The sequence below is a fragment of the Rhincodon typus genome, chromosome 17 (assembly GCF_021869965.1).
Source record: "Rhincodon typus isolate 14 chromosome 17, sRhiTyp1.1, whole genome shotgun sequence".
In the NCBI taxonomy this organism is placed as follows: Eukaryota; Metazoa; Chordata; class Chondrichthyes; order Orectolobiformes; family Rhincodontidae; genus Rhincodon; species Rhincodon typus.
In genome coordinates, this window is record NC_063348.1 from 49,102,496 (window position 1) to 49,116,070 (window position 13,575).

At 42.2% G+C, this 13,575-nt stretch overlaps 1 protein-coding gene across 2 annotated transcripts in view; it reads left to right on the plus strand.

The window, feature by feature from the left end:
- The window catches only part of lrp4 (low density lipoprotein receptor-related protein 4), a 359,208-nt gene that overhangs the window by 221,169 nt on the left and 124,464 nt on the right, over window positions 1–13,575 (plus strand). For both annotated transcript variants that reach the window (XM_048607192.1, XM_048607193.1), the window contains exon 3: window positions 80–196. In XM_048607192.1, the coding sequence (XP_048463149.1) occupies window positions 80–196 (117 nt within the window). The remainder of the gene's footprint in view (window positions 1–79; window positions 197–13,575) is intronic.

Below are 13,575 nucleotides of genomic sequence, written 5' to 3' on the forward strand. Positions count from 1 at the left end.
ATATAGCTCTGACATACAGAACAAAATGGTAAGACAAATATATTCTTAATTCACCATCTGTTTGACATTTCTTTTCCAGTGCTGCCGACTTGCTCCCCTCTGGAATTCCATTGTGACAATGGCAAATGCATTCGGCGTTCCTGGGTCTGTGATGGTGACAATGACTGCGGGGATGATTCCGATGAGCAGGATTGTCGTAAGTGTGCATTCGTTATGGCCTTTTGTCAACCTAAGGTTGTGAGTTTATTGTTGGATGTTATTTGTTCCATTTCTTCTGCTCATTTATTCACAAACAGGGGTGAATCTCTGTGAGTTGCTAATGTCTTCGTAATGCTCTTGAGGTCAAATTAGCATTGGGGTTTGAATTTTCTGGATCGGGCTGGCCCAGACGGCAGTGTTCTCGTCCACAAGTCACACAATTTTGGATCGAAAGCCATAACAATAATGTAACCAGTGCTGAAAAGAACAGCATATTACCATAACCTTTGGTCTTGCACTCATCAGGACAAATGCAAAACTGCAAAATTTCCAACAATCACAACAGTTTACACAATGGGAGTACAGGGAAATCAATTTTGATTGGCTGACACTTTGTCACAGGGGAAGCACCATTGGCTTCTGGGTAATTTGAGAAAAGGCATGAGGCCTCCACACGTCCCTTTCGATGCAATGTGTTCAGCCATGTGAATGACTGCATGTTGCTTCCAGCAGCATTGTGCACATATGTGATTATTGTTACAATAACAACTGATTTACAATCAGGATTGTTCAGCTAAAGCTGCAAAATTGCCGAATCACATTTTGCCTGAATTTCTGCACGGGCTGGTTAAATAAAGGCTGGACTCTGCTTATTGTGAACAGCTGGGCAAACATGATGTTTGGATTGTACAGTTGATTTATTGAGGCATTGCAGTGACATTGAGATTCACCCAGGACGTTGCTCAGTTGTGGACGGTTCCACTGCCATGCCACTGATGCCATGATATCACAGTGTGAAGTGGCTTGCTTAACCTCATCAATTTTTTCAGGTATTTTGCCTTTCCAGGGTAATTTGAGATAGATCAGTCACATCTCAGGTCCAGAACTGGTAGTCTCTGACCAATTTGTATGAGTCATGGTGAATAGTGATCTGATCTGGATAGCCACTGTCCCAATGAATAATTGATGCGTTCTATTTCTGTGTCAAGCTTACAAGGTGAGCAAATGGCTGATGTATAAGATTGCTAATAAAGCCAGTTTTAGCATGTGGAGCTATTTGAATTCCAGGGTATATATTGACCAGTGTTGGTAGACTTGGGGAAGACAATACGAGAGAATCTGCTCACAGATCTCTCAGCCAGCATGTTGAGGAAGTAGTGCAGTTAGACTGCTCCATTGCAAAAGTGCCTTGCTGTGGAATGGAATGTATGTAGACGTGTGGGGAAACCGTAATCCTTGCTGCAGATTCTGAGATCATGAACGTATCATCTACATATTTCAAATTTGCAAATCTGCATGTGGTAGGAGGTTGGGGCTTATTCCATTAAAAACACATTTCTTATGGAAAATGTCAGTAAGTGGAGGAGATCTCATGGCTCTCCCGTTTATTTTGGGTGTACGTAGTGTCGTTAAAACTGAGTGTGACTGGCGAGTCGCTTCATTTACAGGTTTAACAAATAAAAGTTTCAGACGATGATGGCACATTGATATTGGTATGAGATTGTGACATGATGCAACTTTCAATGGTTTCCTTGAACAGCACATTCAAGAATACACCCCCAGTATGGTATAAGCATATGGGCAAGGCATTGCTATCAAGAAGTAGGCCAAGAATAAGATTGTGAGGGGCATGGACTGATTCGTCAATTCATTGCTGTTTGCAAAATCTTCCTGTGTTCCAATGGTTGTCATGTTTGCTTATATTGCAAGTGACCAAACTTAAGTATGAAATTATTTTGATGTGTTTCTGATGGATGTGCATGAAGAGAATCCTACTAAAGCACCAGAGGATGAAGGAGATGGGGGAGTGACTGGAAGACAAATCAGATCATTTACCAGGAAAAGCTAGAAGAATATCCAGGATTAAAGAATTTTGAAGAGTCAAAGTTAGAAATTAGTACGAGTTTGAATAAAGACTGGCAATCCTACCGGGTTATTAATTGATGCGGGTAATCACTGACCGTTGAGCATCAAATTGTTCCTGCCTTTATTACCCTCTATTGTGGGTCAAGTCCTACTCCAAAACTTTAGCTTCTAGTGTCTTTTTTTATTAACTTATGGGACGTGGTCGTTGCTGCCTGTTCCAGCATTTATTGCCCATGGCTGTGGCCACACTGCACAATGTTAGTTCTAAGATAATCTACCATGTGGCAGAGTCGTAATGCAGTATGTTAGTGATCCACCACAATGCACCATAAAGCAAGGGCTTACACTCACTTGGTAAATTACCAATTGTGGTAATCTCGGATAACATTGGGTTGAGTTCAAACATTGCCCACAAAGCAGAGATCCAAGTGCAAATCCTGTGTGCTTCCTTGTGGTTAAGAGGATCATGGTAATTCCTTGGGAGCAGGTAGCCTGCCAATCCCATTGAGCAAGGGATGGCTTGTTGCTCAAGGGGAGTGTAGAGGAAAATTTAAAACAAAGCAAAAGAAATTGAAAATCAGAGGCTTTGTATTTCACCAGACACATGCACATTCTCACACGCACACTCTCACATGCACACGCACACTCTAACACGCTCTCTCTCTCACACACTGTCTCTCTCACACTCGCTGTGTCTCACACTCGCTGTGTCTCACACTCACTGTCTCTCACACTCGCTCTCTCTCACACTGACACAAAAGCACAGCTGCAAAGACCAATTTCCTACTTAAATGAAAACACTGGGAGAGAACGTGCTTCCATTTTCATTGGCTTCACCCTCCCATATCTACCAGGGCAGCCTCTGACTGCTTTCCCTCTGGAAATCCAACGATTGGTTCTCAAGTCTGACACCCCACCCTATGCTTTGGCCATGAATCAGACAATTTGGGGAAACTCACAAGAAATGACTGTATCCCTCAAAGTGTGGGTTTCTGACAGTCAGAGATTGTAAACCTGCTGACGTTCAGTTGAGCAAATGGTTGACTAAACACATGCAGCCTTATTCTTATGTTTATGCTTGGTCTTGGGCTGATCTGAGTTCAGTTTGTTATTACCCTGCTGTGTACTGCACATAAATTAATGTGTGTGTACGCTATTGATATTCACAGGAGAAAGAAATTTCAGGTGTTGTACAAAGTGCGAGTAGTTTTATTATCTTTGCAGCAGACAATTTCTTGGTTTAATTTGAAGACAAATGTTTCCCAGTGGAAAAAAAAAGCATATTCTTTTGTTTTGTTCCTTTACATCTCTTGTAATGTTTTCCACCTCCTTTTCTTTCCCAACCATTATCAGTTTTTCTTCCTGATGGGTGAGACTATGGCAAACCTGGTTGGTTTTCAGGTCTGCAAAAGCTTGTAGCCACATCTATGTTGCTATTTTGTGGTATGGTCAAATATTTCACAACAGTGAGTCGTGCATCTAAATCACAGGCAATGCTGAGGCTGTGGTATGTGGAATAGAGGCAGGCACTCTGTAATCCATTTTTGCCCCTTCCGCTTCTCCCTCCTTCAATGATCTTCCCTGCACACAAAACAGATTATCGGAAAGGAGATTGAAAAGAATAGCAAAACACCTTCAATTTCCACTGATATGGATAACAGAACAGCATCTGGTATTAACATTGCTGCCTCTTAAAAAAAAAAATCTCAAAGAGACTTTTTTTTTAGATATTGAATGCTTCTTTATAGCTCTCATGCAATTGTATGAAGCATTGGAATTTTTATTTCATGTACATTTCTTGCTCAAATTTAAAGTAATAATGAGGGAAATGCTCTGAACTGCACAGCCCCCTCAATCCACAAAATACATCGAACGTGTGAATAAGGAGAATGAACAGGCTATTTGGCCCCTCAAGCGCAAGTCAGTCATAAAGTCATACAGCCCAGAAACAGACCCTTCAGTGCAACTAGTAGATGCCAACAATAATCCCAAACTTAACTAGCCACATCTGCCTGCACTTGGCCCATATCCCTCCAATATTTCTTATTCATATCTTTATCAAAATATCTTTTAAACATTGCAACTGTATTCGCATCCATCGCTTCATCTGGAAGTTCATTCCACATATGAACCACTCTCAGTATAAAAAAAATTCCCCCTCATGTCTTTTTTAAATCTTTCTCCTCTCTCACCTTAAAAATATGTCCCCTAGTCTTGAAATCCACCCCTCCCACCCCAGGGAAAAGGCACCTACCGTTCACCTTATCTATACCCCTCATGATTTTACAAACCTCTATAAGGTCATCCCTCAGCCTTCTATGCTGCAGTGTTAAAATTCCCAGCCTATCCAGCCTGTCCTTATAACTCACTGTCCATTCCCAGCAACATCCTGGTAAATCTCTTCTGAACCCTCTCCTGCTTGATAATATCCTTCCTATAAAAGGGCGACCAGAACTACACACAGTACTCAAGAAGGGGCCTCACCAACATCCTGTGCAATCCCAACATAGCCCCTTGCTCTGCCACTTAGAAAGGTCAAGTTCTGATAAATCCTGATTGAACCCCTAAGTCCATATTCTGACCTTCTCCCGAAATCAGACAAGCAAACAATTTGTGCTTATATTTTCACTTCAGAAATACAAATACTACCAAACTTGCTTCTTGCTGAAAGAAGACACTTTATTTTTGAAACTTTTTGTCAGCGCTCATCAGGACAATTCACAGAAATACCAAAATCAAGGGAAAACTACATTCATACCATATGAGAGGAGAATGCTAATGGTTATTAAGTGGACGCTAATTGGTAGAGGCACGATAATGAAGAATGCAGCAGTTAGATGATGACTGACAGTTAACTGCCAAGCTTAGTCAAGACGAAGAGCTTTGACAATTTTTTTCAGTGATATTCGATAAATGTACTGTAGACCTATCAATAGTATAAACAGATGAATAAGGAACAACAGGAGGTCACTTGCCACCCCCCGACCAAGTCTTCCCATCATAAGATCATGATTGATCTGTTTACTTCCAGTTCCCACCTACCCTGAAAACCTTCTAGGCCCTTTCTTATAAATAGTGTACCTCTGTTATAAAGATAAATGCTCCGCTTTTGAGGAAAATGGTTCCAAAGATTCAAGATCATGTGAGAAAAAAAAATTCTCCTTGTATCGGTCTGAAATGGGCTACCACATACTTTCAGACAATGATCCCCCTCACAAGAGGAAACATCCTTTCCAAATTCAACCTTATGAAGAAGACTGCTAATGATCTTATGTGTTTCAATCAAGACAGCTCTTACTCTCCTAACCAAGGTTACTGATCTAGCTTGTCCAACTTCTCTTCAAAAGACAGCCTCCCAATTAGTGTTCATTGAATGTACTCTGTATATCATTCTCTGCATGATGCAGTGATGACTTTGATAATTCTTGACACTTTGTAGGTAACTTGCTTTGCATTGCAACAATACTGTGACTGTAGCGTGACATTACAGAGGAATGTTATTCTATGAGCAATTAAATCCTATTGAATGCTCACTCAAAAGGAGCTAATTCATGGGCGTTGGCACCAGTTTTATTTTTACATTAAGCGATACATTCCATTGTATCTTCTGCATATAATTATGCTGTTCTGCTTGGTTGGCAATAATTACAAACCATTTTGTCCAGAATTATCTCCAAAGGATGCATTGCTAAAAGGATTGAATTTTGATAATATAATTTTGAATTGGTTGAATGTGCACAGTTGGTGTTTGTAATTTTCTTGCTGGTTCGGTGTGTGTATCAAAGATTTTCCAACAGAGGCTGGTGAAGACAGAAGTCAGTGCCAAAACAATTCATTGCATCTTGTATTACCTGCAGCATGGAGAGAAGCTTTTACTCAAGTGTAGACTGCATGCAATTTTTAAGGGCGTGTATCTGATGTTGCCATCCTTTAACTTGACAAAACACGTTTTATAAGATGGAAGTTTTGAAATCTCCTTTTCATTTTACTCAGTCTCTCGAGTTGGCCCCAGCTGTGAGATTCTGCACCTTCTGACCATCAGGATTCTGGGAACACAGCACACAATACCCTCTCCATACCATTGAACCTTTCTCACAGAGACATTATTACTTGGTAGAAGTGAAGAAATATCCTGTTCATGCAGCGCATGCAGAGTCAGAATTATTGCATGTTCTGAAACTCTAAAGGGGGTTTGGCAAGGATAAATGCTGAAAGGATGTTCCTCCTTGTGATGCTATCAATTTAAAAATAAAGGGTGACCCATTTAAGACAAATTGAGGAGAATTTTTATCTTACAGAGGGACGTTAGTGTTTTGAATTCTCTTTCCCTGTGAGCATTGGAGATTGGATTACTGAGTATATATGAGACTGAGTTAAACAGATTTTTGATAGAGGGATTTGAGAGAAATGGCAAGACTTGTGAAGGGGGATCAGTCAGGAAAATTGAGTTAAGACACTGATCAGATGAGCCTTGGGCAGAGCAGTTTCAAGGAACTGAATGGCAACTGCTCCTGTTTCTTGCCATCTTTCGATCAATATAAGTAACCATCAGTTCAGACTGATGAAGCTTTATTGTATGGTTCTTATGTTTCTGATTCAGCTCTGGCATCTAAAAAGGTTGATGGTTACCCATTCAAGCTACAAAGAATGGTTGCCATTTAAAATGTGACCTGGTATATTTGATCACCTCTGAAACAAATGTATTAGTCTATGGGCTGAAATGCATTTATACACAATATATACCTTTGTGATCATTAAAATAAAAACAGAAAGTCAATAGACTCCAAATATCAATTCTGTTCCTCTCTGCATAGATGCTGCTGGACCTGCTGAGTTTCTCCAGCAAGTTCTGTTTTAATTTCAGATCTCCAGCATCCACAGTATTTTGTTTCTATTAAATTTAACCCTCCCCCCATGTCTGGCAAAACCCATCACTGGCTCAGTCACCAACAGTCATTTCTGAACTCTGCCACTTAAGAACTACCTATCCATGGTAAGCGATACCTTGCTGGGTTAGATTTGACCATTAGAGTCTGGTTGATTGAGAGTTTGACTATGAGTGTTAGAGTTCCAAGTGTGGAGCCACAGTGATCAGTCACTGTGCCAGTATGGTGCATGCTGCTGTTTCAGATATCAGCCACTGTGTGTCTGAGTGAGATGAATGTAGTCGACTTCAAAGAAATGAAACCTATGAAAAGCAATATAACACTATGACAAGTCAACTTCAGGGATAACGATTCAGACAAGAGCGTATTGATCTGGCAAGTACATCAATGATATTCATCAAAAATGGCCGAAAACTGAAGGGGTGCGGAAGCAGCACAAAGGAAAAGATCAATGTATAACATCTCGATGGGAAGTTTTGTAAACAGCTTCATTTATCAGTTTAATATTGTGGGTCTCTTATAGGGCAGGGTTTTGAAGGATTAAAAGCAGCAGAGATGTTCTTTTGCAAATGACGGTCAAGCAATTTTTGCCTGTTCTGAAGTATGGTCCACTGAACCAGAAATATTGACTCTGCTTTCTCTTCACAGACGCTGCCAGCCCTGCTGAGGGTTTTTCCAGCAATTCCTGTTTTTGTTTCTAACTTTCCAATATCCGCAGTTCTTTTGTTTTTTTTCTAAAAAAGCAAGTTTTTGTTGCTTGTATTTTGGACACTAAGTGGGTGTTGGACTTTCCACACTTGTGACAGATGCCATATTGATTTGAGTCCTTTGAGATAACCCCGACCACCTGTTGAATGTGAATAGAGTTTAATTTGGGATCCTGCGCTACTATTCAGAAATTTCGTGTCAGGGGGTGGGGAGGGTGGGGGAGGGTGCATTTGTTTCCGTCATTCTGGAGCACACCTAGCAAAACACAACCAGATCCATCCAGAAGCAGAATGCCTCAAAAGCACTTCTAAAAACTACCTCCTCCAATAAGTTGGGTCTCTGGATTGTGGTTACTGGGATGTTTTGGGGCTGCCTGTCATCTACTTTCAGTTGAATTTGGAATGTTTTTGTCCCCGATATGAAATTGTTGAAATTGATTTGGGCCTCAGTTGCACAGTTTTGATTTGGTTGGCTGCAGCATTGCTGGGAAAATTGTAGGAGTTGTTTTGTAGGAATTATGTTTGAAGTTGCCTACCCAGAATCAAGGGATGGCGGCTGCCACAGGAGTCGAGTCGTTGGACTGAGATGCCCAGTTTTGGATCGGCAGGTTTTCAGCAGTGGGAGCCCGTTGTGTGGGGAAATGGAATGCACAGCTATGGCCTTGTCTTGCTTCTCCTTTCTCTGCCCACCATTTCCGCCCCCCACCCACCACCCTCACTCACAATCGAGTCACTGAGCCTCCAACTGCCTCATGCCTTGATGGATCAGAGGGTGCCATGCTAAGCAGTTGGCAGCTTTTTCCTCCCAGTCAGTGGTGCCAATGTCACCATGCTTTAAGGCAACAATTTGCGTATATTTATTCCTTTCCCATTAGTTACACATTGAGAGTCGGCCATACAGCTGCAAAGAGGAGAGAACCTGCCCAGGTTTCAGGCAGTTGGATGAAATGGACTGTCCATGACAGCTGGTTCTTAGGCACAGGGTTGCAAAGTTGGTCAACACAGCTTCATGGATGATGCACCTATTGGTCTGGTGATCCTCCCTCCTGTTTGATCCCGAGGGTTTGGTGTAGGCACCATTTGGTGTAAGCCCCTAGGGAACTTAATGTGATGTCAGTGACTAGGACTTGCTGCAGTGAGAGGGTGGTCAACACAACAGTTTGCAGACCATTACCTACACAGGCTGAGGTCCTGCCTTCTCAGTCTTTTCCCTCACCTGTGGCACGGTGACCCTCAGGATAAACCACCACCAGTTGTTTCTCTGAAATGAAAGAGCAACTCTACGGTCCTCTGGGCCAATGGTGACTGTATGTGACTTACTAGATCATTACCATTGTTAGCTTTCAGAGATTCGTGTTATCAAAGGCACTCTGTTGCATTTTGAAGACAACACTGGCACTGTTTGACTTGAGGCCAGACTTTTTTTATCGATGGTAGTCACTTGTGAGAGGGGGCTGCTAAGTTATGGGACATGCTGCATATACTCCCAAGCCAACCCATGCACGGGATGCCTGCAGGACATTAGTGGAGGACCTACAGCTTGGTGCTGTTTAAAAATGGGCCAAGCACCATATTCAAGGACTTGAAAAGGTCGAGCGTGTCATGTTGAAGAGTGAGCTGTCACACAGCAGTCATCCACAAACTACGACCATGGGTATCCATGGGAGAGGGGTTTGTTGTTTTTGCCCTGTAGCAAGCAAGGTTGAAGAGCTTCTGATCCAGACGATACTGGATGCTGACACTGGGCGGTAGGTCTCCCTGGACGAGGAATTGATACGAGATGTTGATACTGGGTGGTAGGTAATCCTGGATCAGCTGGACGAGGATCTGCAGGTAGATAATAACCAAGGCTGGGGGGGGGGACCCCAGTGTGGACATTAAAGGTGCTGGTGTTGGATTGTCCATCTAACATTGCAATAACCACATTGACATGCAGGAGTCTTAGGACACTGACTTCAGCAGGTACCCAAGCTACTGGAGGACCATCTGCAGGGCTTCACAATCCAGAAACTCCAGACACCTTGGTCAGGTTGATGAAGACCAGGAGCAGTCCTCGATGATGCTCCTGATTGTTTACATCCGGTCAGTCCTCAATCCTGGAGTCCATCCAGAGCCACAAGGTCTTTGGTGACACCATCACCCACAACCTGGCCCCTAACTCCCATCAGGAAACTGGCCACACATGAGGAGAAAAGACACAATGGCTGAAATTCTCCCGTGTAATGCCATTTCATTTGAGTATCGGGACCATTTTTTGAGCCACAAACTTTGTTAGTGTCGGAGGGGCGCCCTCTAGAGTGATCCAACAGCCAATCAGCAGCTGTAACTTTGCATCCTATCCAATTGGATGTGGCGGGCTGTGGGCGGGAGGGCCACTCAGGAGCAACATGGGGAGTGAGAAGGTGAATCTATCAGAGGGCAGTGGAAAAGTTGGAGGTGCAATGAGTTTCCGCTCAGTAGCAGCAGGTCACATGACAGTCTGCTGCAATGGCAAGCCTCTGCCTTCCCTCGAACCTTAGTTCATCAATCTGCAAGAAGGCTCAAGCCATTGGGTTGACCCACAGTACACTCACCTTCTCTAAGCTAATGAGTCATGCATAACATGGGAATAGTTGATTCTACAGAAACTGGAATGTCACTAGAAAATCCAACTGAATAATCAATGATCCGGTTCTGATGAAGGGTCATTGACTTGAAATGTTAAATCCGTTTGCCTCTTCACAGATGCTGCCAGGCCCACTGAGTACTTTCTGATTTTTGTTTCCAACGTCCACAGTAATTTGCTTTTGTATGTGGTTATTTGAATGAGTCACTGCCTGTTGAGTTACTCTCAGTGCCCCAGTGCTGTCCCCAATGTGGGTGCTAAATCAAAATGGAGCTGAATTGCCCTTAACGGGCTTTGCGTGTGAACTGATCATTCGGAAAACACGGGTGATTTACTGGTGATGGTTGATGAATGAAAACCTGCCACTCTTGGTTGGGGAAAGAGAAAACAATAAAAAGGGACTCCGCACCCAGGCATCCTTAGAGAGGAAGCATGCACTGACCACTGATGTGAGGCTTTCTACAGACACCACAGGAGACAGAACGCAGCATCAACCCTGGGGAAAACCTGATTTTAGTTTGAATTGTTTTATAGTTTTTGCTGTAGTTCATGTGCCTCTTCAGAAGGTGCCAGAGACCTGGGGGTTAAAGTATGCAATTCTTTGAAATTTGAATCACAGGTGGACAGGGTGGTAAGGAAGGTGTTTGGCACGCTTGCCTTCATTGCTCAGACCATTGAGTATAGAAGTTGGGATGTCATGTTGAGGTTGTACAGGACATCGGTGAGGCCTCTTCTGGAATACTGTATGCAGTTGTGGTCATCCTGATGTAGGAAGGATATTATTAAATTGGAGATGGCTCAGAAAAGAAATTACCGGGATGTTGCTGGGAATGGAGGGTTTGAGATATCAAAGTGGACTGGAAAGACTGGGACTTTTCTCACTGGGGCATAGGAGGCTGAGGGGTGACCTTTATTGTGGTTTATAAAATCATAAGGGGCATAGATAAGGTGAATGACAAGGGTCTTTTCCCTAGGGTGGGGGAATTCAAAACCAGGGGGTATCTTTTTAAAGTGAGAGGAGAAAGATTTAAAAAGGACATGAGGGACAACTGTTACATGCAGAGAGTTGTTTGTGTGTTGAATGAACTGCCAGAGAAAGTGGTGGATGCAGGTACGGTTACAATGTTTAAAGTACATGAATAGGCAAGGTTTGGAGGGATATGGGCAAATGCAGGCAGGTGGGACTAGGTTAGTTTGGGAACATGGTTGGCATGGACTGGTTGGACAAAAGGATCTGTTATCATGCTGTATGACTCTATGACTCCTATTTACGCAAGTGTATAAAAATACACTGATTCCCAGTTCTGGGATTATTTACTTTATTTATTTGATCATCTGTCTTTCTTTTTAAAAGATGATAAGTAGCTCTTTAATTGATTTATTGATAGGGTATAAAATAGGACTGCTGTGACATGTGTACTGGTAGGTAAGAGGCAGGGATTTGTAATGCCATTCTCTAAATAAACCTACAATTGGAAAAAGGATTTTTCTGGATTCATACTTCTCTATCTGGCTTGGAAACCATTCAACAAGCTTGCCATTTTAGTCAAAGCTAGTAATTTGAAGATTGGTCAAACAGTGAGGCTATGCAGATCTGATTAGATATTGATCTATACAGAAGCAGAATTGTTGCTCAATGCAAAAATGTTGTTTACAGAAGAACAAATAGCTGTTAACTGTGTTAGAACTGAGGTGATGTCTCATAGTAACATACATTATATTCTTTAATGAGGAAAAGCGTGAATATTGCACAGTCTACAGTATGAAAGTCAGCAACATCACAGGGTGCAATGTGGTGAGCATGTCTGCACTGTAATGCAGACAGAGATCTAACCCGTCACTGCACTGTACAGTGTTAATCAATTCTCATAAGTAAGTACTGCCCTCCCATTGGCATTTGAAGACTTGGGATTAAGAAATCAATCTTATCAATGCAAATACACTCAGCTGGTCCTGTGCAATTATGCCTTATCTTGCCTGTGGGGTTTTGCATAAAAGTATAAACTACAACACCCTGAGAGACTGGCTTCTTATTCTAGAAGTAAATGTATGACAGTACATCTATTGTTCTTCTGTAAATGATTCCAGTTCAACAGCAAAGTTAAAATTTCCTACATTTCCTGTCATTATACAGTAGTCAGTCTCCCATGGCAGTTGCAAAGAGCTAAAAGCAAGTGGGCTGAGGGATAATTGAAGAACGGGATACAGATGGAATTCAATTCCCTTCCCCATCCCACCACCCAATTTTTTTTTATATAAATTCCTTTGGCCATGTTTGTGCTTCAAGCTGACTTTATAGGTTTCGCACACTATAGTCTGGCTCTCCCGCCAATGTTGACACTCTAGTAGCAGGGGGTATAATTAACACACAATATGTTTACATGGGCAGTTTGCCTTCTGTATGTGGATATGGAATTTATAATGAAAAAGGCTAACAGCAGGGTGTGGACAAATGTAAGTGATTTAATAGTTACCAGCTCATCTCCCAAGGCATTACACACGAGAAGTCAAGAACCAAGTATGGCCTTCATGGTAAAATGGAACAAGAGAGAGGTGAATTGAAGGTTCAGGATAGGCAAAAAATAATTCAATTCACTTTTTAATTCAAATTCATTTTTATTAAAAATGCCAGTGCCTTTTAATTCCTATTTATGATGAAAGTGACCTTGTAAACTTGTCATGCTGCAATTATACTGTCCAACCATTGTTGATAGTGTAACAGCTTCAATACTGGGAGGAAAACCTGCTGTTTGACAAGTCTATCCTGAGGTTTTTCATTGTTTGCATGGCCATGGGAATGTATAATAGCAAAAATTGCCAAGTGCACCAAGATGTAAGATCATTAACGTTATGAGAAAGTCGCTGCGCCTCGAGTGAAACTGTTCCAGTAAGTTACTGTGTTGGCATCTGTCCAACAAAGAGGAAAAGTTGACCAGTTTGCCGAAAGCAGGTTGATCTAATCTGGCCAATTAGCACCCCATCAGTGACGAGTGATGTTGTTGACAGTGCTGTTGAGCTGCTGTAATTCACTGTTAACCTGCTTCCCAGTGTTCACTTTGGCTTCTATTCCAGTTCACACTGCTCTGAACTTACTTTCAGGCTCAGTCCAAACATGGGCAAAAGCACTGAGTTCCAGAGGTGAGGTGAGAGTCAGCATTTGACCATACAGCAAGGATCCCTAGCAGAGTGGAAGTCAGTGGGAACGGGGGATAGGAGAGTCTCGACTGGTCAGAAATGGGGATATTTACTGATGATTGCACAGTATTCATTTGCAGTCACTACTCTTTAGCTGATGTGCAGCAAGATTTGGGTA